Genomic DNA, 27,214 nt, shown 5'->3' with positions numbered 1-27,214 from the left:
ATGTTTCTCTACGTTTTACTCTGTAACTTTTCCCTGCAATGTCAGATTATCGAAAGCAATATACCGTTACGTCTGCTGGACTCCTCTGGTTGCGGGGATATATAGGGCTTGTAGGTTCATCAAGAACCCAAGGAATCCAGAGCCAATAAATGAGCTGCACCCTGCAGTGCGTTTTCATTCTATACCGGGTACACAGCAATTCATTTGCTGAAATATAAAGAGTAAAAAATTGCTATCAAGAAAACCTTTGTATTTCCAAAAAGGGCACAAGATAAGGTGTTGAGGAGCAGTGGTTATTTGCACATCTCTGAATTCCGGGGTGACCATACTAGCATGTGAATCACAGGGCATTTCTCAAATAGATGTCTTTTTTACACACTCTCCTATATTTGGAAGGAAAAAATGTAGAGAAAGACAAGGGGCAATAACACTTGTTTTGCTAATCTATGTTCCCCCAAGTCTCCCGATAAAAATGATACCTCACTTGTGTGTGTAGGCCTAGCGCCCGCGACAGGAAACGCCCCAAAGCGCAACGTGGACACATCCAAATTTTTGGAAGAAAACAGAGGTGTTTTTTGCGTAGTGCCTACCTGTAGATTTTGGCCTCTAGCTCAGCCGGCACCTAGGGAAACCTACCAAACCTGTGCATTTCTGAACACTAGAGACCTAGGGGAATCCAAGGAGGGGTGACTTGCGGGGCTCGGACCAGGTTCTGTTACCCAGAATCCTTTGCAAACCTCAAAATTTGGCTAAAAAAACACATGTTCCTCACATTTCTGTGGCAGAAAGTTCTGGAATCTGAGAGGAGCCACAAATTTCCTTCCACCCAGCGTTCCCCCAAGTCTCCCGATAAAAATGATACCTCACTTGTGTGGGTAGGCCTAGCGCCCGCGACAGGAAACGCCCCAAAGCGCAACGTGGACACATCCAAATTTTTGGAAGAAAACAGGTGTTTTTTGCGAAGTGCCTATCTGTAGATTTTGGCCTCTAGCTCAGCCGGCACCTAGGGAAACCTACCGAACCTGTGCATTTCTGAACACTAGAGACCTAGGGGAATCCAAGGAGGGCTGACTTGCGAGGCTCGGACCAGGTTCTGTTACCCAGAATCCTTTGCAAACCTCAAAATTTGGCTAAAAACACATGTTCCTCACATTTCTGTGGCAGAAAGTTCTGGAATCTGAGAGGAGCCACAAATTTCCTTCACCCCAGCGTTCCCCCAAGTCTCCCGATAAAAATGATACCTCACTTGTGTGGGTAGGCCTAGCGCCCGCGACAGGAAACGCCCCAAAGCGCAACGTGGACACATCCACTTTTTTGGAAGAAAACAGAGGTGTTTTTTGCGAAGTGCCTACCTGTAGATTTTGATCTCTAGCTCAGCCGGCACCTAGGGAAACCTACCAAACCTGTGCATTTCTGAAAACTAGAGACCTAGGGGAATCCAAGGAGGGGTGACTTGCGGGGCTCGGACCAGGTTCTGTTACCCAGAATCCTTTGTAAACCTCAAAATTTGGCAAAAAAAACACATGTTCCTCACATTTCTGTGGCAGAAAGTTCTGGAATCTGAGAGGAGCCACAAATTTCCTTCCACCCAGCGTTCCCCCAAGTCTCCCGATAAAAATGATACCTCACTTGTGTGGGTAGGCCTAGCGCCCGTGACAGGAAACGCCCCAAAGTGCAACGTGGACACATCCAAATTTTTGGAAGAAAACAGAGGTGTGTTTTTTGCGAAGTGCCTACCTGTAGATTTTGGCCTCTAGCTCAGCCGGCACCTAGGGAAACCTACCAAACCTGTGCATTTCTGAAAACTAGAGACCTAGGGGAATCCAAGGAGGGGTGACTTGCGGGGCTCGGACCAGGTTCTGTTACCCAGAATCCTTTGCAAACCTCAAAATTTGGCTAAAAAAACACATGTTCCTCACATTTCTGTGGCAGAAAGTTCTGGAATCTGAGAGGAGCTACAAATTTCCTTCCACCCAGCGTTCCCCTAAGTCTCTCGATAAAAATGGTACCTCACTTCTGTCGGTAGGCCTAGCGCCCACGAAAGGAAATGGCCCAAAACACAATGTGGACATATTTTTTCACAGAAAACAGAGGTGTTTTTTTGCAAAGTGCCTACCTGTGGAGTATGGCCTCTAGCTCAGCCGGCCCCGGGAGGGGGTGGGGGGCAGAAATGCCCTAAAATAAATTTGACACCCCCCCCCCGCCCGGGAACGACCCTTGCCTACGGGGTCGCTCCCCCTGCGTGACATTGGCGCCAAAAAACAAATCCCCGGTGCCTAGTGGTTTCTGCCCCCTTGGGGGCAGATTGACCTAAAATCAGCCAATCTGCCCCCAAGGGGGCAGAAATGGCCTAAATACAATTTGCCCCCCAGGGCAGCGACCCTTGCCTGATGGGTCGCTACCCATCTCTAAAAAAAAAAAAAAAAAACAAAAAAAAAAAGCAACATTTTTTTTTTTGCCCTGGCGCCTAGAGGGTTCTGCCCCCCCACCTGGGGGCAGAAATGGCCTAAAATAAATTTGCCCCCCCAACCTCCACCCCCCACCCCTCCCGGGAGCGACCCTTGCCTACGGGGTCGCTCCCCCTGCGTGACATTGGCGCCAAAAAACAAATCCCGGTGTCTAGTGGTTTCTGCCCCCTTGGGGGCAGATTGACCTAAACTCGGCCAATCTGCCCCCAGGGGGGCATAAATGGTCTAAATACAATTTGCCCCCCTGGGGAGCGACCCTTGCCTGATCGGTCGCTCCCCATCTCTAAAAAAACAAACAAACAAAAACAAAAAAAAACACAAAACAAAAATTTGCCCTGGCGCCTAGATGTTTCTGCCCCCCCGGGGGCAGATCGGCCTAATAATAGGCCGATCTGGCCCCGGGGGGGCAGAAATGGCCTAAAATAAATTTGTCCCCCCAGGGAGCGACCCTTGCCTAAGGGGTCGCTCCCCTTGCGTGAAATTCACGCAAAGAAAAAACTCCCTGGTGTCTAGTGGTTTCTGCCCCCCTTGGGGGCAGATTGGCCTCATCAAAATAGGTCAATCTGCCCCCAAGGGGGGCAGAAATGGCCTAAATATAATTTTCCCCCAAGAGGAGCGACCCTTGCCTAAGGGGTCGCTCCCCACCTAAAAAAAATAAAATGAAACATAAAAAAAAAAAAAAAAAAGGTCCCTGGTGCCAGAGGTTTCTGCCCCCAGGGGGGGGCAGAAAGGCCTTCCCAAAAAAAGCCCCCATGGGAGCTACCCTTGACCAAAATCCCTGGTGTCTAGTGGGGTTTCAAATGCCGGATTGCAAGCAAACCCTCGGAGAGACTTCAAAGGGAAGGAAATACTTTTCCTTCCCTTTGAAGCCCCTCCAGGCCTCCCCCAGTGATTGAAAGAGAAATGCTTTTGCATTTCTCTTTCAATCGCGCTGGAAGCAGAGCTTCCAGCGCGATGGGGGAGGCCCCTGTGACAAATCAGCGCGCGCTCGCGTGCTGACGTCACAGGGGGGGGGCGGGGGTGGAAGGGGAAGGTGTTCCCCTTCCATCCCCGCCTTGGAGGGGAGGGGAGTGCACGGGGGGCGCGCTAGCGCTCCCCCAAGTTCCCCTGTGCCTAGGACGAGATGATCTCGTCCAAGGCACAGGGGAACTGTAGCCTTGGACGAGATCATCTCGTCCAAGGCACAGAACCGGTTAAAAGGTGGAAAGAACAGAAGCATCAATGTTCAGGGTTCATGATGATGAATGTTTAAGAAATACAAGAAAGTGTAAGAAACAGAGAAGATATGTGTGGTGAGTGGAGGAAAGAGAATGGAGAAGAGGGTGGAATAAGAACAAGGGAACGAAGGGTGTGTAGGATTCCTACAAAATTCCATGATTATGTTATGAACTAAATTCAAGTTTTGTTTACTTTACTTGGATGGTGAAAATTGTACATAGCATTATTCTTGATGTAATGTGTGCAGTGTTGTTATTTCATTATTCTTGTGCAGTATCTGTCATAGCGCAGCCTTTTGCAGTTTTATAATTTCAGTTTGAAAATCGTTTGAACTCATTATCTCACTTTTTCATTGTGTTGCTTGGAAATTGTTTCCTTAAAGGGTTAAAATGTATTTTGTGTAAAGAAAGGGGATATGTTATAACAATGCGTATTGACATTGCCTCACACCTGATGTCATAATAGGGGTGTTGGAATGTTGGGGGGAAGTTAAAGAATGTGGGCAGGTGATGGAGACCAGGCGAGGGAGCAGTTCATATTGTATGTGACTTACAATAAATGGAAAACATCTATTCAGAGAGGTGACTTTACTTCACTTAGTATAGTGGATTAGATGATTTCCAAATCCCTCAACCTGAATGCTGATAAGAACAAACTTTTAGTCATCTTGAGTATTATCCTCCAACAGCCTACCTCACTTCTCTGAACTCATCTGCTAGTATCGGCTCCAACTCCAATTTCTCAGGTTAAGGGTCTTACCTTTCTCTTTGATCAGGACCTTTCTTTAAAAACTCAAATTAATAAGCTATCTTGAACGTGCTTCCTGCTCCTCAAGGTGCAGAAGAAAATACTTCGGTACCTGCCAGCTTATTCTTGTTTACTAGTCCAGGCACTATATTGAGTCACCTTGACTACTGTAACTCTGTTTCTTTGCACTTCTTTGTTGATCATTTCATGCCTTCAACTAACTCAAAATGAAACAGGAATTCCTTCCTTTAACCATCTCCTTTGACCTCCTCTTCAGAATCGCTGAAATCTCTTCACTAGGTACTAATGAACGTCAGAATTACCTTCAAATCTCTTTACATTGTGTTTTGTACCTACTACCAATTTGGTCATATTTATCTACAGAATTGTTTTTGTCATTGGCAGGCCACCCGTGCTCTTTGCTCTTCCACAGATAGGCTTTTGGTTATTCCAAAGTCTAGTTTTGTTTGAGAAGACGACCAGGTTTTATTTTTTACTTCACTGCTGCCAAACTCTAGAACTGTACTTGAACTTTTTTGTATATTCATGAGAAACATTTGCCTTTCCTTAAAGCATTGAAAATAACACTCTTCTCGCAGCTATATTCCTAAGGCAGAAGCTTTGTCTCTCAGCACCTCAGTGTCAGTACACCCTTTGGGTAACAGCGTGCTCAATAAATACTTCACAAATTCACCTTACCTGTTATACTGGATACTCTTTTAGTACCAGACGGTGGACCAGAAGTTACAGGAGCAAACCTATCCATGGCACCGCTTCTACCTTTAATACCTGCAGAGAGATGAAAAATGAATCCCAGCACCACAGTGTCTGAGATGCCATCTCTCACAAGGAGTAGTTGCCTTTTAATATCCCACTGCTTCTGACACTTCTCTATGCTTATAATTTATATCCAAATCTTCTACAACAGCTATGCCATCATTTCCTTCTGATTAATTCCTGGCATGAACAGAAACACTTCCCGTTTGACATCAGGAATCGAGTTTAGATGGATTACATGAATGTGCAGTGGGTCTACATATGTGGTTCAAAAAATCTACCCAGGTAGGGATTTATGATCCTGTAATGATAAGTCTTACGGTAGGAGTTACAGTTTTGACAAAGCCACTGGGGGATGGCTAGAGTTAAACTGGTATAGTTTGGCACAAAGAAGTTGTGTTAATTTATCAGAGAAGTTAAAGAGATTCCCAGTTAGAGGGCCTCATTATGAGTTTGGCAGTCCACCCACGGGGCAGGCAAACTCACGGGGAGGGCGCCACTTCAATGGTGGTGACGTCTCCCCTGATTGTATTTTAGTGTTATCAGTGGGAACATTGCAATACACATTCTGGCTGGAGCAGTGTTAGGATATTGGCCTCGGCACACTTACGGAAGCCGAGGCCAATATCCTAACACTCCAGCACTCTTGGAAGGTGCACTGTCTACAAAGCAGACAGTGCACATTCTGAGGGTGCTGGGCAGGGGGGACCCTGAACTGCCTGTGCCATTGGCATAGGTAGTGTAGTGGTTCCCCTGTGGCCCCCAGATCTGGCTTTCCACCACCATTTTCATGGGGAGGACCCTGCCATGAAAAGGCTCACGGAAAGTGGGGTTGTAATCAGCCAGGCGGCGCTCAGTTCAGCGCCGCCATGGTAGATTACAAGCCCAACCACCGTCACCCTGTCAGGATCTTTGATCCTGGCGGGTCGGCAGTCTTCAGTTGGACCTGTCCTCCAAAGTCGTAATTTGGCAGTCGGACAGCCACAGCCCTGGCGGTCCGACCACTACTGTGAGTTTGTCAGTCTCATGACCACCAAACTCGTAATGAAGCCCTTAGTCTTGTCTCAGGAGTTGATAGCCGTAAGGATAACAATTATTTTATCTTATTATTATAGATTATGTTCAAGATAATAACCGTTGAGTCATCAAAGATCATGGAGCCATAGAATAACATTGGGATTACTTTCAAATGAATGAATTATTTTCAGTTCCTGTGTAACCGTTCTCCCAGTGATTTAGTGATAATGGATGTTTTTTTCCGTCTTTTTGTAACATGTGCAGACCATGATAAGCTGTTAGTTACCACAGCTCCCAGATAGTCATATGATTTTAGTTCTTCAGTGCATACCCCGTTTATGTACCACCTTGCACCTTTACTGGGCTTCCCAGAAATCATTATTTTAGTTTTCTCAGAATTTACATGAATGCATTCTTCCAAGTTCCTTTCAAGGTTTTGAAGGCCACTAGGGTTAAGTGATAAAAGTATAATATCAGCATAGACTGAGTAGGGTATGAATTGTTTTCCTAGTTTTGGTGCAAGTCCACTGTCATTCTACAAATAATGAGATAAATCTGATATGTATAACGAAAAAGAAGAGATGGGAAGAATACATTTTAGGGGACAGCATATAACTGTTTTTGTGCAACAGAACCAAAAAGTGTAGTAGTATATGAGCAATCTCCCAGTTGGATAATTTTGCCCATAACTTTGAACTATTAACCCGATCAAAAGCTGATGAGTAATCAACAAAATATCTATAGGTTGAGACCGCTGTGTAGGGTTTTCTCAGTAAGAAGTTTTAAACTGACAATATTGTCTGTTTTTGAGCAGGTTTGCCTTAGTCCCGATTGGGGTAGTATCAAAAGCTCAGATTCTATTGCTCAAGTATAGAATGCATTCAATAAATAGTTGCCAAATAGCTTCCCTTCAGAGTCAGGGAGAATTATGAGTGGACTATTCTTCGGGACTGCTTCATCACCTTTTTTGTGATCCTGCTGTACAATAGCTCCTTGCAAAGGTGCAGGAAATTTGCTGGGCCCAAGAATTTCTGTAAAGCGTATATGAAAGAGATACCCACAGGTCTGGATCGTATTTGATCACAGTGATTGGGAATTTACCAGTAATTAACTTGGGGTGGTTAGTGCCTTCTGGTGCAGATATACAACTGCAAACATTTTTATTTCAATTTCACTCTGAATTGTTTAAAAACCAGGCCACAGGATTATTGTTATCCCTTGGGGTGGAAGATTTGGGTGTTCTCATCTGCATTTGTGAACTACGGATTTACTATAATTTATATACAGCAGTTCAGTGGAGCACAACTGCCAGAGAGAGAAAGTCAACCCCACTTCCTTTCTGCCCCACTTCCTTAGTAGTCATGGTGAATGAGGGGAATTAGTTGAGCTGTGCTCATATGACAAATTTCATTATAATACTAATAACCCAAAAATAATCATGACTCTCACCAAAACTGTAACAGAGCCACATCCATGGCCCTGAGCAATTCAACATGTCCAAATTAACCAGATACCAGAGACCTGGTAGTCAGGTTTTCAGCTCTCTGCTTACAGTCTTGTGAAGAAGGAGACACCAGTTAGGAGCTCAGCTAGTGTCAGAGCTTTGCAAAGTGATTCTATTGGTGAGGGCACCCTCAACAGCGTCCTCTGAGATGCGAGGAAAATGATGATTGGCGTATCTGGATTCGGGAGAGTGTGCAGTTTTCAAAGATGTGGCTTCCTACTGAGATCCATTCACTAGGGTCTTGCTTGTGGAAACGGAGGATGGGTCAACCATATAATGAATCAGAAGGCCAGGACAAGCTGAAGGAGCTCAGAAGCCATGAAAGATGCCTGCCGAAATAAGCAGCACACACCGAGAAGGAAGTTGGAGGGCGGTAGTGCATAGCTGGATTCTGGAGAAACCTCAGATTGCTCCTAGAATATGTTCTTGAAAAGGGGGTTGTCTTGTTTTGTAACTTATTGAGACTTTGTGATCTCATGCAGTGGAGAAAGGAATGAATAGATTTCTGTATAATAAGCAAAGCGTTAATGTAGGAGTACTGTTTTGCACTGGGCAGACTCCATGTAGGAGGTTTCTTCCTCGTTACATTCATGGAAGCGGTTAATTACATTGTTTAGTTGGGGTTTTGATCATCAGTTGCTTTATTGAACTGTAATGCAAATGTTATATATTTTAGATGTACTGTTGGAGAAATAACTGATGCAATGAAAAAGGTGTTTGGTGAGCACAAAGCAAGTGATCGAATGGTTAGTGGTGCATACCGACAGGAATTTGGAGAAAGCAGTGAAATTGCTTGCACTCTTGACAGGTAAGAAACTATGATTTGGGGGATTTTGCAGTGTCTCTTTTAAACAGGAATTTACACTTTACAATTTCACCATCGTATTTGTGGATTTGTGAAATACATGTGGAGCTGTCAATTTAGTTTGATTCAACAAAATCATCATCAAAGCATCTATGCTTAAATCAGTCTATCTATTTTCTTATAGTGTTGAGCTCTGTTCATACACGCTGAATATATCCATCATGTGTGTGATTTTAGAAACGCCTTATTCAAATCTCTTCCAACAATGTGTATTTTACGTAATTTAATATGTAATATTATGGTATTTCATGACTGAAATCACATGATGTTTAATGTTGCCAATTTCAGTTTACTCATTTCAGCAACCATAAAAGAATTACAGGTTAACTGGGATGGGAAGTAGACACTTGGTTTCAAACCTGCAGCTTTCAGCTTGCACACTGTTTTATGCAATAGATGGATTAGTTCACTGACCTGCCTTAACCTAGCCTTTCCACCTTACATGTTGTAATCAAGCTCATAAATAGACAATATTTTTTAACTCGACTCTGAATAGAATAAATTTGAACCATCGGCAACCCCTCATTAATTTTTCCTTTCACAAGAACGATGCAATATATGGAATAATTTGATTCCCACTTTAAGGCAGTAGATTACTACAGGATCCCTCCATGCATCACAGAGTCTATTTAAGAGTCAATTTGAATGTCATCTCTACTGACAAAAGATCCTGCTGGGCTTATGGCCATTCTCCTGACTTTTCTTTTCAAAGACCATATCATTTAAACTGGAACTCTACCATTTTCCCCATGACTGATGAAACAGGAAACACAACTTTACAGAGTGAAATATAGATATAAATTCTTTAACAAGATCTTCAGTGAGAGATATATTAATTTGACAGTTTATATAGTTCTAATGGGTAACCCTTCCCAATGGTTCCATTGGCACATATTCCCTTAGGAGCCACACTTGATCAGGAAATTAGCAGCACCAATCACTTGTGTCTGTTTTTTGTGTGTGACAAGGTCACAGATCTGCAAGTCTCCTTCTTGTTTTCTGATATATGGCATCACAAGCTATATTAAAACATTGGGATGTTGGGAGCTCTATTGGAGACCATGGAGTGGTCTGGGCTTTTATCGGCCGGTTAAAGTCTAGAGCGTCAACATTTCAATGTTCTTAGTTCTCAGCAGTGGCTTTGTTCTCAGCAGTGGCTAAGTGATTTTAATCCCCTCGGGCTCCATCAGGGCTTTGTTTTATTTATGACAATATTCTGCCCTCTAGTGGCAGCCTTGCCTTTATAGCCTTGTAGCCCTTCATAGCTAGGAGCGTGCCTTTAATGGCTGGTCTAGCCTGCTACGGCGGGCTCTGAGGCTATGTTAGAACACTGGATTTTTAGGAGCTCCATTAGAGACTCCTGGCTTCTTAAGGCTGTTATAAGCCCAGAGCTTCATTAGAACATTGGAATGTTGGAAGCTCCATTGGAGACAATATAGTAGCTCCTGGCTTCTAATGACTGGTATAAGCCCAGAGCTCCAACATTCCACTGTTCTTCATACAGCAACAGCTGTGAACAAAGGCCTCTCAGACCCCAAAGGGATTTCAGTCCCCTAGGGCTCTATGAAGCCTTTGTTTTATTTATTAGAACTTTCTGGCCTCTTGTGGCGAAATTTTCTAATAGCCTTATAGCCCTTCATAGCTAGGCTGTACGAGAATTATCTGGTCTTAGGGAATTGAGCCCAAGTCCTGTGCCAGATCTCTGCATCAGGGTCTGCCGCTCTAACCATTGTGCCACACTTCTCCACTCTTTGATATGGTTGTTTTATGCCAAACGAAGCTTCTAGCTTTGCATTGTTATGGACAAAAGTGTATTCACTGAGTTTAGCGCAACACTTATAATGATCATGCTGTAAGTTTAACATTGCCTGCAATTCCATTAGCAGTACTGAACTGACAATTCGGTGAATATAAGCATTAGTTGTGCAGGCCAATTCAAAAATATAAGCCTCTATTGCCTCACCTTGCCTTACCACAGCAGGTCCTCTAATAGATAAAGGGAGCAGACTCCATCCCTGTCTTCCTCCTCCAATCCAGCCATTAAGGTCCCGCTCCCTTGTTGAAGGGTAGAGCAGGCCTCGGAGGAACCGCATAAGAAAATCAGTAAGCCGAGGTGTCCTCTTCCTTGACATTTCATGAGCACAGAGAAAAAGAGAAAGGCTTGTAAGGACAGTAGCTATTTTTTCTTTAAGGCTGCTCCACTTTTTGGAGACAGTAGAGGCAAAACCCTTGGACAATTTTCTACCTTGTGGTCAGGCACTGGCCCAGATAGAGGCATTCCAGCAAGCTATGTGGGGAATGTTTGCCACTAGTAAATCTTCTGGTGCATTTTCTAGCATAAATATGTTTCAAGCAGTGCATTTAGCACTGACCACCTTAGGAGAGTGCCGGAAGCTTCACTCCAAGATATGCCTGGCCTCATTGTTACAACAGTGCGAACTCTGAATGTGTTAACATATAAGAAAGAGAAGTTTCCACTGGTTACATCTCGGGGAATGTGGCCATTGGCTTATGAAGTTGGAGTCAGCTAAGAAACTTTTATAATCTCTTCAGCTGAACTAAGACACAATGCTTTTCCATATGCCCCCTTGGATAATAGTTCTAAATGTTGCACTCTGTAAGGAGGACAGTCTTTGCTTTGGGAAGCCTCTATGAGGGCATGTAGTGTTACTTTTGCTCATGGCAATGAAATCTCATGAATTGTAAGAGATGGTTTCTTTGGGCATTTGTAGTCCCCCACAGAAACTGAAAATCCCTTTCTTGGATTCAGTGAAAACAGCATGAATGCTGGCAAACAAATAATGCAGACTGTAGATGCAGTGACTGATCCATGGGCTCTAAGGCACACTTTGATAAAACTTTGCACTTGTATAGCGCACTACTCACCCGTTAGGGTCTCGAGGCGCTGTACGCATACCGCTGTGGAACCCCTCCTGGCTTTTCCCTGTGAGGTTCCCACTCCTGGGCAACCCCCAGGGTGAAGCCAGGCATCCAAGCACTGTCAGGGCCTTGGTGGAGATTAAGCAAGCTATTGCCCAGAGTTAGAGTGGGACCCATTAGTTAGATGAGGCGAGAATTATCTGGTCCAAGGGAATTGAGCCCAAGTCCTAGGCCAGATCTCTGCATCAGGGTCTGCCGCTCTAACCATTGTGCCACACTTCTCCACTCTTTGATATGGTTGTTTTATGCCAAACGAAGCTTCTAGCTTTGCATTGTTATGGACAAAAGTGTATTCACTGAGTTTAGTGCAACACTTCCAATGATCATGCTGTAAGTTTAACATTGCCTGCAATTCCATTAGCAGTACAGAACTGACAATTCGGTGAATATAAGCATTAGTTGTGCAGGCCAATTCAAAAATATAAGCCTCTATTGCCTCACCTTGCCTTACCACAGCAGGTCCTCTAATAGATAAAGGGAGCAGACTCCATCCCTGTCTTCCTCCTCCAATCCCAAAACAACCAAAGCTTTGATGTAAAACTTGCACACTCTCCAGTTGATGGGAGCCTAATCATTTTTTCATAAGAAATAGAACAATTTTGCTGAGGATCAGTGGATGCTTTAAATTTAAAAAAATGGCTATAATCCCCTTTATGATGAAACTGCCCTTCCCGCTCCCCCCTCTTTTCCTTTATCCTTATGCAGACATCTGTTGTTCTACTGAGCGGAGCTAAAGAAAGTGTTAGTAAACGAGAGGGATAAAGGTCTGTAGTCAAATGACTGTCTTATTTCTTTAAAAAAAAGGAAAATGTTTGACACCTAGTCTCAACAAGAACCTTTAAAAAACAGAGAAAATCAAGTTGGTGTCATCGTAGTAGATATTACATTGGCCGCAGCAAATTTATTACAGTATGCCTTTCGCATTAATACAAAAGGAGCTCAGCAAAGAGAAAGTACCATGCCAATGGCCAAAATATTTTAAGCCACTGTTGAATTTCTCATCAATTTATACCTTCAATGTAAATGTATATTATTACTCAGTTGCTTACATAGAAGCTGGGATTTACAATTGACAATTGATCGTTCTTTCTTAAATGAGCAATCACTATTAAGAAGCTGTTTACCCAGTGTTAAATCAACTTACTGGATTCTAAACCTAGTTTGTGCAGTGGGTTAACCCTGCACTGTCCATACTCTAGCCACTATTTGTCGTGCTGTGGCTTAGCTGAGAAATACAGAATAGAAATTGTTAAATGCAGGCTGATGATCGAGGCCCACCATGATATCTAGGCTCGCCAGAACAATTTTATTGCACACAAAAAAACAAAGTAATAAAATTGTACAGATGGAGCAAGGTTCAAGTGTATGCATCCTATTAGGTTGTAGGAGCCGTCACAATGGACATGCAGCTCTTTCCTTCATGTCTTTCTTCCCAAACACAGCACTTTACAAAAGCTTTCCAGCAACATGAGTTTTTTTCTTTATTTATACTTTGACAATTAGCTGTAGAATGTAATATCTCCTTACCATGTGTCTCAGCGGCTAAGAACACAAGTCTGTTTTATACAATCTGTAATTCTCAACAAAAGCAAATTACAGCAATCAGTGACACAGATTCTGGAATTTGTGTGGATACAAGAAAGGATTCTTCCTTTATCTGATGGAGAGGGTGGGCTACAGTCAAAAGTTGACAGTTCAGGTTTAAAAAGAAGAGTCAGTGAAATCTTTAATATGCTGGCAGTGGCTTATGGGAAGCTGGAAGATTTCACAGGATTTCACTGTCTCGTCTGTCTCTTGGGGACTGCATCATGATCTTATTGACCAGACCCCCGCCAGGAGTGTGTCAACAGACCGCCAAGGTGCATGCCAGCAGTGTGAGGTTACTACCGTGCCTGGTGCCCCTGGGTTTCTGGTGACATGGATCCACCCTGGTTGACACGCCAAAGGCCCATCAGTGGATACTGAGGGCAGGGGCCCTGCCTCAACAGCAGAGGCAGGGAGGGCGACTACCTCATTAGACTACCAGACTTTCTCGAGCAGCTGCGCCCAGTGTTCGGGAGGATCAGGATGAACGCTAGCCCTAATGCAGTGTGGCACCTTCCACTAACAGTATGCCAGCTTTTTGTGATGAGACTGGGACCCCCCAAATAGGTACCAGACCAAGACTGGCAATGAGGACTGCACGGACCTTTGGTGAGGGGCCACTTATTGCTCCTGTTTTCCACTCCTCCCCCGCTGCAGTGAGGGCTCCCTGATATTGCCCCCCCGCCTTGGTAGAAGCTGCAGACCAAAGGGTTTGAGGGGCCGTCCTCTTCCTCACCTCCCTTTCCTCTCTGCTGGGTCCCCAGACTTTTTTTGTGGCCCACTTTAAGGGCCTGCTTCTCCTTTGATGCAAGAACGTCATTTGACCATCATGCTGCATCAACAGTAGTACAACGTGTGAGAGACGCTTGCAAGGGTGTCATTAGTGGTCACAACCCAGCCTATTGTTGTCCTTGGGTCCTGCCCAGCTAGATAATGGTAATAACTCTAGGGCGAATCTGGACGTACTGTGAAGCCAGTTCCCCTTCCCTCATCCCACCTCTCACATTAACTCCCCAAACCCCACACCGTTACATTGCGCCTTCCTTGCTGGTGGTGGCCTGCTCATGCTGTTCCTTTCATCGAGAGGTCGCTCCCACGACTCTGCACCTACCTAAAACATTTTGGCCATGGCTACTGTAGAGCTGAGCAATAACAAGAACCAAGACCAGCCCAGACAGACAATAGTGGATACATTTGCAACCCTGCCCCCCCGGAACTCTCCCACTGGACTGGAGGCCCCACACGATGCAGATCTTAGGGCCCCTCCAGGGGCCTGTCCCTTCATTCCTACAGACCATATACAGTTCTAGGGCCCCTCTGCGGGAAAGGTCTGGAATATTAGTGTGGACCGGCCCCTACGTTACCAGGACCTGAGGGATGCAGTCAACTGACTTTCAGAGGTAGAGGGAAGAATCTCTAAGGCCGAAGACTCCATTTGTATTTTCAAAGCCAATCTCGGGAAATTGTGGAGGAAAGTCTCCCTATTGGAGTCTCATGTGGAGGATGCTGAAGATCACCCCAAGAGAAACAATATCCGGAGGGTGGGTGTCCTGGAAGGCACCGAAGGACCCTGCCCCACATAATGTATTGCTGAGTGGTTGAAAACATGGATCCCAGCAGTTGAGCTATTGTCCTGTTTCCTAATTGAATGCGCCCACAACTCATTAGGAGGGCAGCTGCCAACATGGCTCTACCTTGGCTGTTTATTGTACGTATTCTCTTTTATGCCAACTGTGACCTATTGGCATGGTCCTTTGCATTGTGGCTCCATGTCATGGTCTTCCCGGACTATACTCTCAAGGAGCAACAACTGCGTCGCTCCTTCCTGGAAGTAAAAAATGAACTTTGGGCAATGGGGTTACATTACATATTGCTTTTCCCAGCATGCCTCATGGTCAAATATAAGGAGAAAACATTATTATTATTTCACACACCTGAGGATGCCTGGAATTGGTTGTAGAAGCGGCCAAACCTCACCCGTTCCAAAGTGACCTCGCTGGGCCCATCTAGATTGACTGTCACTCACCCTTCATATACCCCTACAGAGAGCACAATGATAAGTTCAAATGAGGTCAGATGAGTAGGGGTCATCTGATGGGGGAAAAAACACTGGGCCCGGTTGTTCTGCTCCACCAGGAAACGGACCTATTGGGTGGCCTGTGTAAAATAACTGGGCTGACACTGAATTAACCAGGTGTATCATGCAAGCTATACCAGGGGCACACAAGGTGTCTCTATACTGATATGTAACCCTTTCCCCCGGTCACATCAGCGGTTACTCCCGACTCGCTAGGGTGTTTCCTTATTCTCACGGGCACCATTGATGGGCAACTATGGTCTATCATTAGTTGGTATATCTCCCCATTAGCAATTGATTCCACCGTCCCACATTGCATCACTACCCCCTGGAACCTTTATACTTAGAGGAGATCCCAGTGCTGTAATAAACCCGACCTTAGGCACACCCAGCGGAAGATTGACCACTCAAGGAACTCCACTCACGACATGGGCCACCTCTCTTAGACTTCATGATGTCTGAAGGAAATGGCACCCAAACATGAGACAGTTCACTTTCTTCTCGCTCTCACTCCTCCTTCTTCCGCATAGACCACTTCTTTATGCTGCCTTTCAGCTTACCCAGAGTGAGGGGACTAAATGTCCTTCCACGCAGTCTATCTGACCACTCTTCTGTAGAGTTGAGCCAAGGGGTGGATAGGACAGCTGCCCCAGGCGACTGGTGATTTAGCACTTGGTGGCTCAAAGACAAATGCTTTGTTGACTGCCTTTTGAAAGATAGTCTGTACTTCGAAACCAACGTTGATTCCGTAGATTCAGCTGCTAGTATATGGGAGGGATTTAAGGTGGTGGCTTGCAGCCACATTTAATCTTATATCACTGGCTCAAGAAAGGACCGGGAGCGGAACACAGTGACGCTTGAAAAAGATACTGCTAACCTATAACACACCATCTCTCTCCACTGTGCAACAGAGGGCAGGCTGTGGCAACTAGCAGCTGCAGTCGAAGAACTATGACAACTTAGACTACACTCAGCCAGGCGTAACTGGCTGATGTTGCAACTCTGCATTTATGAATGGGGCGATAAAGCAGGCTGCCTCCTATACTGGCAGGAGACCCAAGAACTGAAATACAGGGAGCTACCCTGTGTGTGCTGTAGCGATGGCAAACTAGTGTTCGGGCCAAGCTCGTTGCTACAGTCTTTTCAGACTATTACTCTTTGCTTTACACCACATGCAATGTGCCCTCTTTGGAGAACACTGCTCCTATAACTAATGATCTGCTGATAAGCTCGCTCAGCAAGGCAGTGAAAGAAGATCTAGAGACTCCTGTCATGCTAGAAGAGTTACAAAGTGCTATTGCCTCTCTAAACTCTGGCAGTACTGCAGGCCCAAATGGGTTCCCAGCAGAATTCTTCAAACAATACTCCTCTATACTCGTCTTCAAGGAGAGCATTGGAAAACGGTACCTGCCATGAGATATGCCACCATTGTGATAATTTATACATCAGAAAAATACCCTACTTGACAGTGCCTCATCCTGGCTGATCTCCTAGCAAAATCATAGCAACAAGAAGATTGCTGCAAGCTGTCCACTGCCTTGCCAAGCTTGACCAGCACAGTTCCATGCCACACGACTTATCTTGGCCGGAGATATTGAGATGCGTCAAACTGAGGCCTTAGCTTTAATCGACTTTGAAAATGCCTTGAACACGTCCATCTGTCTTTCATATTCTGGTCATAGGACAGAATCAAAAGTGCTCTGTCCCTCTCATTTCCAGTAAAGAGAGGCACCAGCAGGACTGCCCTCTCTCCCACTCCTCTTTGTGTTTGTAGTTGAGGCACTCGCGGAAGGATCCACCAAGATGCCAAACTAAGAGGGTATCTGTCAGTGCTCCGGTCAGGAGGACTGAGTAGCCCTTTATGCTTTTGACCTCCTAGTTTATGTGTAGAGAACGGAACAATAAATCCCTAAATTGATAGATATGCTGCCCATCGATGGTGAAGCCTCTGGCCTACAAGTGAATCATACTAAATCCTTTCTGTGGCAAACCCCCATCACACTGATGTCAAAGTCTTGTCCCTTACACATTCAGCTGGACCCTTTAAATATTTTTTTCGCAGATCGACATCAATCTTTTGATCTCAATATTACCCCTTTACTGCAAACCACACTCAAGAGCTGATGGTCAGGGACAAACTTCCCTTAGTGGTCATGAAACACGGAGTCCTATTTAACACCATCTGTTCTGAGGACGGCCTGGAGCCGTCGTCAGCCATGGTGGGCATGTGCTGAGGACAGCTCCAGGCCATCCTCACACCTGAGGCAGGAAATCCCTCTCGTTTAAACACCAGGGGGAATTCCTTTTGTTCATTTTACTCTTGGGAGCTGGGGAAGAGATTCCTCAGCAGCCCAAGGCATTTTTTTTTTTTTTTTAACAGTGTAATGACAAATGGTGTGCATGGCGTGCTGATTTCAGGCGCAAATCAGACCAGGGGAAATGAGTCACTCCGCAAGACTCCCATTGACCTTGGTTTAAAGCTTGCGTTTCGCATACACTAGGCCCAGACACACAAGTGAGGTAGCATTTTTATCGGGTCAAGTGGGTGAATGCTGCGTGGTAGCAGTTTTGTGGATTCCTGCTGATTCCGGAAGTTTATAACAAAAAGGCAAAAAATGACAGGTAGGGACGAATTTAGTACTAAGTTGTAAGAACAGTCCTTAATTCTGTTACTTCTGAGTTTATTTCTTTTTCATATTTTTTTCAAAAAGAATTTAATATAGCAAAAAGGATCTATGGTGATCTAATATAAGACTTAATACACATCACATAAATAAATATAAACAAAGTATTACTCACAATACACAGACAATAAATTACATATACAATTTTTAACAATATAGAAAAAAGAAACCATCTTGAGGTGGTGCCCTACGTATTTGAAAAGTGGTCACTATTATGTCACTCCGCATGTGATCCACTGCTATTTGCTAAGGCACTGGGCTTTTCATGCACTCAACTATCACTGTGTTGTGTATTTCTTTCCCACAAGCGTTATATCGTGCATCTCCAATTTTTGGGGCTTGCTAAATAATGGACCATATTGTAAAAAAAAATGAGTGGAAAAGTGTGATATATGCTTGTTGCATTTTAGGCTATTTCCTTCCTGGGCACTAGGTCTACCCACACAAGTGGGGGAGCATAGAATAGTAGGATATTTATTATTACAAGTTGTATGTTGCAGCATTGGTACCTTCCAAATGTAAGCCAGTGTTCAAGAAAAAAAATACATTTAGAAAAATACACTGTAAATCGTATGTTCATACGGACACACGCAAATTCATAGATGTACAAACAACCCCTGCTACTAATCTCCATATCTTGTGCCCATTTCAGTAATGTATAGATTACCTTGGTACCTGTTTTTCCCTCTACATATTTCCCCAAAAATATGAGTTGGTCTATACTCAGTACACAATGAAAAACCATTGTACGCTTCAGCTCCTTTGTTGGGTCTGGGTACCTTGCGTTCTTGGAGCACCTTCAAACCCTATGTATCCCCACAACCATAAGGGTCTAGGGAACGTAATGATACACTGCTTTTGTAAATTGTCCATCACGACAAAAAGTTACAGATGAAAACATTCCTACTTGTTGTCAATATTTATTTATTTCTGTTTAGTTTTTTGGGGAAAACTTTGAGGGATCTACACATATGGCCCCTTGCTGATTCAGAATTTTGTCTACTTTTTATAAATATATAGCTTTCCTGGATCAACCATGGGTTTCAGACTGGTTTGCACCACAAACTGTAAGTAGGTTTAAAGCACAAGAAGTAGGAAAAATGGGCTACCTCATTGCCAAAACTGAGGCTAAAAAGTTCATTTTTCGATTCAGCTCTTCGTGTTCCTGAAAATGATGACTATAACACATCAAAGCGTTCATTGATGCCATTTTCATGGGAAAAAACAGACCCTTTTATCCAGAGCACTTTTTTCCGGGGGTCCACAAACCCTGGTTCTTTTAGTATCCCTGTGATGTTGGGGGTTAAAAAAAAGGCTGCAAATTTGGCGTGGATAGCTTATGTAGACAAGAAGTTAAGGAGGCCTAAGCATAAACTATCCCAAATAGCCAAAAAAGGCTTAGCAATTGAAGAGGAGGGTAGAGCCCTAGCACTGAAAGGGTTAAAATGGTGGTGCCTCCACAATTTCTGTATGTCCTCCAACTCACTGTTCTTAAAACGGACTCTCCACAAACATGGGATTTGGAAAGGATACTCTATGGTTTATCGGTTCCCAGGGCAATGCCAAAAACCAACCCAGGCTCCTTTGACTTGCTGGCAGATGCTCTCAAATACATCAGATGGCATAAATCCTTTACTAAAGAAACACCCGTATTGAAGGGTGCTGGGCTCCCCTAGGTGCTGAAGCTAAAAGGGTTTCCACAACTGGGATCTGGTCAGTATATCAAAAATAGGAGATGTATGGTTTGGTAATTGTAATAAATCTTTCTAAATGTTAACAGTGAAATTCAAGTTACACAAAAACCACTTCTGTTACCTGCACCTCCAACACCTCCAGCAGCTACCACCTCCTACACCAAGCTTGTCATGAAGGTGGCCTCTGTGAAATAACAGTGTGACCCTCCAGAACGTTAAAATAAAAACGTTAAAATGAAACTTAGGACCATAGAAGCAACTAGAATGGGCTGTCATCCTAGGGACAGCAAGATGCGGGCGGCCCTGACAACTGGAGGTGCCAACGTTATCTGATCTGACAAGTTGAAGGTGCGCTTGCTGGCTGAAACTAAAGAAAAGCTGAGTCTAGAAGGTCATGCAGACATAATTGGAGAGGTTAGCCCTTAAATCTGTGCAAGCACTGGGACCGTGACGTTGTGAAAGAGATGATGGCTACAGCCCCATTAGGAAGAGACACCCAGCAATGTGAGGTGCACATGGGGCACCCGTAGCTCAGTGGTCTGATGAGCACAACCTAAGACTGGTTAAGTTGTCTCCGACTGACCTGAGAATAGAGAGCAGGCAAGAATATTGCCAAGCACCAGAACGAATCCAGAAAATGTAAACAATTATTGCTCCCACGCCATCGTAGGTGGTGTTATGCGTTTTAGCACGACTTCATTCCGCCCCGGAATTTACAAATAAAGCCTCATACAAGTACCACCCCTATATGTTGACATCAGTTCCCATCTTTCCATGCCTTTGTATGTGGTTCCAAAGCTCACTGCCAAAATGTTTCCTTTTCAGTTAACACTTTTTTCCTAATTCTGCTTTTTTTCCAGTGTGCAAGAAAACTATGTCCCATTGTAAAACAACTGGGTTTAAACCCTGTAGGAACTATTGCTAACAGATGTATTTGACAGAGCCCCATGTGGAATACCAAGGTGATTCCTCGAGTGCAAAGAGAAGCTGTACGTCGCCGAACACTACAGTAAGTAATGGAAGACTTGCTTCTGCTCAGTGTCGAAGGAGAAGACTTGTTCTCGCTCTGGGCTGTTTCCATGACAGGTCCAAATTGTGGTCTACCTTTTCCAGTAAATTAAAGCAGAAGAACAAGAAAGCCAAGCAGTATTCATCCCAATCCACCACTCTCCGCATGAGAAGGCATGATGACGTCGGGGTGCCTCTCAGTCTCATTACGACTCCCCTGCCAAGGAGGGAATTCTGCAACTGATGATGATGAACCCCCAGTTTCTGGGGCCATTGGTGATGTTGCAACAGATTGAGGCCTTTAGAGGGGCCATGTTGCGAATCATTGGCACTCTTCTGGCTCCTCTTGCATGCCTTCGAACCCAAAGAACCACAGAGACCTCCAATCAGATTACTTCTGGCAGATCCACCCTCAGCGCTGTCTGTGCCTCCTGACCCCATCTTGGGTTAAACTCCCACGTCGGAGCCAGCTTCCTGTCTGGCTCCAAAAGGCAATCCAGTTCTTTTGGTTTTGCCGCTGGCCCAGCCCTGCTGGAGGAAGACCTTTTGCAGACTGTCCAAACTCCAAGCAGACTTAGTGTCGGTCCTGAATCAGGTCACATTGACACACCTGGCACCAGTTCATTCAGACTCAGACAAAACCATCCTAATGCTCCAACAACTTTGTGATAAGAGTGGAGCATGGATGCCGGATGTTCTCCTGTCCCAAGTTCTGAAGAATATCAGAAACAACTGGGCCCAAGTCATCCTAGTGGCTCCATATCGATCAAGGAAAGTATGTTATCCAGAACTTCTGGCCATGAGCATCGGTCCTCCGATCAGGCTACAACATCTAGAGGATCACCGGTCACATCAAAGCAGGTGCCTGCACCCGGACCTGGGCAACCTGCACCTCCATGCATGGAGATTGAGTGGCAGTGTTGACTGCGTTCCATCTTACTCCCAAACTTGTGGATGTCTTTGTTGCTGCCAGGCATCCCTCTACATAGTCTGTCTGCATTGGATGCTGGTACAAGTTTGTGGCCTTGCGTAGCACCCACAGTACGGACTTATTACAGAACAAACTGTTCAATGCATCGTTTGTTTTTATCCCTGGCTTGTGGGTGCCATTAAGAATTATTTTGTGTCCCTTTCTTCCTTTTTGCGTATGCCAGACCAACTGGCCTTGTTCACAATTACCTGATGTTTTTAAAAGCTGTTACACATATGTTTTCCCCCACACCCTATGTGATGCTACAGTGGGATCTCGTCGCCCTCACTTTCCTCATGTTCACCCCTTTTGAACCTATGCACAGCTGTTCTCTGCGTCTCCTAACTGTTCTACTGGTCCTAGTAACTTCTGTGCGACAAGTCAGTGAATGTTACACTCTCTTGTGCAGCTACCTTACACCACCTTTCTCTCATATAAATTAGTGCTGAGCACCAGAGTGGGCTTTTTTACCACTGGTGTGACTACTTTTCATGCTCTGCAGTCGATCACTCTTCTAACATTCTTTGCTGTGCCTTGCCTCTCTGCGTTAAGATCTGTTATGCGTTCTCTAAGAAGCAACCTCCAGAAGGGCTAAGGGCCTGTTCTTCCATGCCCTAGGCTGCTACTAGTGCATTGGCGCATTAGAGTGCCTATTCTGAATGTCTCTGAGGCCACAATGTAGGCATCAGTGTACCAAGTATTTCTGCCTTGACAGCCAGGTGCTACAGGGAGAACATATTTGATGGCATGTATGGTTGTAGATACACATGCTCTGCATACTCCTGCTATCTAGTGTTGGGTCCGGAGTTGTGCAAGTTGTTTTTCTTCTAAAAAGTATTTTGAGTCACAAGGTTGAGTGATTCTTCCTGTGTGATATTGCGCATGGGCATCAACTCCATTGTTAGATTGTTTTCTCTCCAACGTCGGGTTCGGACGTGTATGCCTTTGCTCCGTGCTTCGACTCTGGTTTGATTCTTTGGTTCTTTACTGTCCTGGATGATATTGTTTCTCGTTTGCGCTTTCAGCATCCACGTCTTTTGGAAATCTAGTTGGTTCAAATCCGTTCCCCCAAGAGCTTTTCGGGGCCCCAAAGATGTCTTGCTGGTGCAATGCTGTTTTAAATATTCTGGATCTAGTCTCGCACCTGGGGATTTTCTAAAGGTGTGAAATTTGCAGTTAGATAGAAGGTCTACCAGAAAGAGCGTTACCAAAGGTAAGTACCTTTTTCTGCATCCTTTCCCCCTGAGCTGTGGAATTGTCCTTCCTAGCAGTATGGGATCCTTTATGTCTAAAAGCAGATATGATTGCTAAGTGATTATCAGACAGTGAAGTATGTTTAGCTGTATTATATAGCAGCTACAGACCTTATGGCCATGTGTGATTTAGAAGTACTGGTAAACCTAGTAGACAGGAAATAACATAGTAATACTTTCCCATGACAATCCCATGCCACAACTTTTACACATCTTGATGTACATAGGCCTGAAGTACGTACAGGCGGGTGGCAGATAGTGGGTGTAAATAGTGCAGCAACATTTTGCGACTTGATTGTTTTATAGTGTGTCCCATGTACTAATAGGTCAGTTCACAAAATGTCCATTTGTAGAGGGTCACAAAACGGTCTGTGTAATTAATATTAATTAGGTTGGTCACCATTTGCAGCCCTCCGTGAATAGCTGAGAATGCAGGGTGGTGGCCTGCAAGCAACAGTAGACTGCCATGTTTGTGTTTGTTTTCTCAAATACGAAATTGTTTTTAGAAGCAGGCCATGTTCATTAACAGACAAGAGCTGCTTCAAAAAATATATATTTCCAGTTTGGGAACACTTCAGTGGGAGTATGGAGTGGTAACCTAAACCACTGTCATACACCAGCCCTAGTTCGCCCCACACAATTCCCAAAGTCAAAGCTGCCCCTAGGCACATCTTTCCCTTTGCAAATTACATACCACCTCATTTGAGATGTTGGTATCTGATCAATTGTTCGCAACCCTAAATGTAGCCTAAATTACATCTTCCAAATAGAGAGTGAACCCCTCCTTTCACATCCCTCCTATTTGTGGTTCATAATGGTTTTCAAAACAATTTTTACAAGTCAGAAAGGAAGAGGAGAGGTTTAGTAGCTACTAGAAAGCTCTTTTGCATTTTCAACACTGTGATTTTGCAAATAACATGGTTTCCAGCCTCAAAAGGGCTTTTTACATAAGGCTTCAAAATCATCTTATTGATAGGCAATTTCGAAAATGCTTCAGTCATTTCGTAAAAGTATGCCTACTTCTAAAACGTAAAGCAGTCTGTCTAAATCGCCATTTGGGTTAGACACTTATAACCCACCCTTTAATCCCAAGAAAGATCCTCTAAGGGTGCTATCCAGATTTAGACTATTGTTTCCTGCTCAACGTCAATCTAGGCTCTGCTGACTGATAACCAATGCTGCCCAGCTATCTCTCTTGCTTAGACTTTTATGCCCACAGGTAGCCAGAGAGTTTCTCAAATTCAGGGTATTCGACCGATGTAGACTGTTTGCTTCCTACAAACAGAAGCCAATAGCAGTAGCTTTATTCAAGGCACCGTGAAGATATTGAGCAATTTGGAGATATTACATTTTTTAACAATGTTGTAGAGCATGCCCCTTGAAAATTGGATGGCCGTCGCTAATTTTCCAATGGCAATCATAAAACTTCAAGATAATGGTGATATTTTATTGCTCCAATCTATGACCGGATATAAGCCAGTGCCCTGGCCAAGTTATGAGCAGTTATGGAAAACAGGGTCAAACATTTGTTTCACATTTCATTATTTGGATGCTGTTTCTTTGCACTATGGTTGATATAGTTGAGGAATACTCATCACAATCACGCAGAATGCTAAATAATGTTAATACATTTATGTTATCATTTTTAGGGTACAGAAATTCATGGAGCGTGAAGGACGCAGACCTCGCCTTCTTGTCGCTAAAATGGGCCAAGATGGCCATGATCGAGGGGCTAAAGTTATAGCAACAGGATTTGCAGATCTTGGCTTTGATGTGGATATTGGCCCTCTTTTCCAGGTATATTATTCATGTTCCTTTGGACAGTTAATCCGTGTCAATAACTAATTCTGCTGTACTGCAATGAGGATACAAGTTATTGGTAGACAAAGATCCCTTGCCATCTCACCATTTTTTTCCCAAGTCGACAAACTCTGCAAGGTATTTGTTGTGTCACCTTGAACCCCATACTTTTTTCTGCTTGCATTTACAACCAATGTAAGGTATAATATGAAGGACTGATTCACAAAAGTATTTGAGTACAAAAATTAGCCTGCAGGAGTACTCTTTAACAAACTTCCCGTTCATAAAAGTGGGAAAAGGAAACAGTCCTTTCTGTTTGTACTGTGTATTAGTATTTCCAGAATATTCACATTTGAGATTTTTGGTGCCCAGAGGTAACTAATACTCGGGCCCCCGCCGTGCACAGTTTTCTCATCAATAATTCTACTGCAAATGTCACAGTTTTATTATCAGTGATGTCATAGAAGGTGTCATGACTGATGTAATATTTGGGCAAATTAGCAGTGTATATCGAGGACGTGAGTTAAAGTTCCTTGCGATAACTCTAACAGCAACTGCTAATTTTCTACAGTTTGTTTTGTGTAAATTCTGAACCCAACTGTAATGTCCCTGTAATCTTTGATTATTTTTATTGTTTTTTTTTTTGTAGTTAATTTCTAAGGTATTTTTTTTAAATTCCATTTCCTAACTATAATGTTCCTGTAACCTTTTGTTTTTTTCAGTGAATTTCTAAACTGTATTTTAACGCGGCCAGACCTCCCCGCACACTGCCAACCCCATGGCAAAGGCAGTGCACAGTAGGGGAGTTGCCACAGGGCCTGCAACCAACCCCTGCTGCACATGGCTATGTGCCCAACCTCACCAAAAAGAAGCCAATCCAGGAGAGATGCGCACAGGCCCACCACATTTTCTAGGGGTGGGGGTATGTGACCTGACCTCACCCTTTCCTCCCGGCCTTAATTAAGCCCCGGGGATCCCATCTCCCAGGGCCAAGTCTTATTATAAATGAGGAGGGTGGCACATAGCCCCCTCCCCTGGCTGATTTCTGTCCCTGTGACCCCCATCTCCCAAGTCCCAACCATATTCATAAGAGGGAGGGGGACACACTGTACCCCTCTCCGGGCCAATATTGGCCCCGGGGCACCATACCCGAGGCCTATTCTATAAATAATTGGGGAGGAGGCCATGTGCTCCCCCCTCCCCCCTGGGCTGACTGCAGCCCTGGAGACCCCCATCTTCTGGGGCTCGTCCATATTATGAAGGGGGGTGGGCACACAGCTCCCCCCCCCCCCCCTCCAATGGCCAGCATCTTTCATGCTCCTGCCCGGTATGAGCTGACTTAGTGTTTGCTATCGCTTGGCAGGAGCTTTGAAATTGCTCCCACCAAGCGAAAGCAAGCACAGGTTTCCCTGCTCGCAACAATGTGGGCATGAAAACCGCTATGTGGATTGGCACCCCGGGATATAGCTGGAGCCGGCCCGGGGGGGATGGGGTCCCCAGGTCCATTAATGGCTCTGGGAGAGGGGCTGCATGGCCCCCCTCTCTTTTTTTGTGTACACAGTCAGGCCCTAGTGATTGGGGACGCCGGAGCCAAAATTGGCTATGGGGTAGCTAGGCGAGACGCCACCCAGTTTCATGTACCCCTGGGGCTCAGGGGGTGGGGTCCCCAGAGTAGTAACTGGCATGCGTCCCTCGCTATAATATATACATTAAATTCCCCACAGACCTGGCCCACCTGGGTGGGCCAAAAAAAGTAAGTGTGGATAACTTTGCTTGTTTTTGAAAAGACATGTTCCTGCTGATCCTCTGCGTATTTGCTGTTAAAAAAAATAACTACAACATTCATACCAAACATCTTGCTAGTCTGACTCTTTAAAGTTATTGTATGGAGAGACCATTGCAATAGCAATCTCTCTCTCTGTCTCTCACTCTTCCATCCCACAATGGGATGGAAGAGTGTGTGAGAGAGAGAGAGGCAGAAAATGAGAGATTGAGAGAGAGCGAGAGGAAGAAATATTAAGAGACGGAGATGGACAGAGGGAACTTGAAAGAGAGGGAGGGAGAGACTTTGATGAATGATTTACGTAAAATGAGGTATTTTAGGACAAATTAAAAAGAAAACTGTATTTATCATTTAAAATGAATGTGATCACCTTTCAGTATTAACTTTTAACCTTTTGAAGTTTAAAATAAATTTAAAGAAGGGAAAAGACCACAGACAAACCTGGAGTAAAACCCTCAACTTTCAGTTTTAGGGTCCGTGACCCTAACTATTACAACACAGGTGACTCCTTATCCTGCTTTGTTTTTAGACATACCTATGACATTCAGTCCACGCCTGTGATAAGAAAGAAACATGAATGTTCCATCACTAGAAAGGTTTAACAGTCAAAACACTAGTGAATAAAATAAACAATGCCAAACGATACTAGGATGTGAACCTTCAGCCTACTGAGTGACAGCACAAGACCTTCACAATTAGGCCAGAAGTGACTCTGTACTGCTGTGCATCCAAACGTAACTATAAAATGAGTACCAAACATCTGCTAGTCTGACTCTGTGACATCATTATATGGCGAGACCATTGCAATGACAGTCTCTCTCTCTC

General features: G+C 44.4%; 1 protein-coding gene across 4 annotated transcripts in view; it reads left to right on the top strand.

Moving 5' to 3' along the window:
- The window catches only part of MMUT (methylmalonyl-CoA mutase), a 197,334-nt gene that overhangs the window by 134,195 nt on the left and 35,925 nt on the right, over positions 1-27,214 (top strand). For all 4 annotated transcript variants that reach the window (XM_069236109.1, XM_069236112.1, XM_069236111.1 and 1 more), the window contains exons 10-11: positions 8,408-8,539; positions 24,456-24,603. In XM_069236109.1, coding sequence (XP_069092210.1) covers positions 8,408-8,539; positions 24,456-24,603 — 280 coding nt within the window. The remainder of the gene's footprint in view (positions 1-8,407; positions 8,540-24,455; positions 24,604-27,214) is intronic.

This window comes from Pleurodeles waltl, chromosome 5 (genome assembly GCF_031143425.1).
Source record: "Pleurodeles waltl isolate 20211129_DDA chromosome 5, aPleWal1.hap1.20221129, whole genome shotgun sequence".
NCBI classification, from domain to species: Eukaryota; Metazoa; Chordata; class Amphibia; order Caudata; family Salamandridae; genus Pleurodeles; species Pleurodeles waltl.
This window is presented reverse-complemented; position numbering and strand designations above follow the sequence as displayed.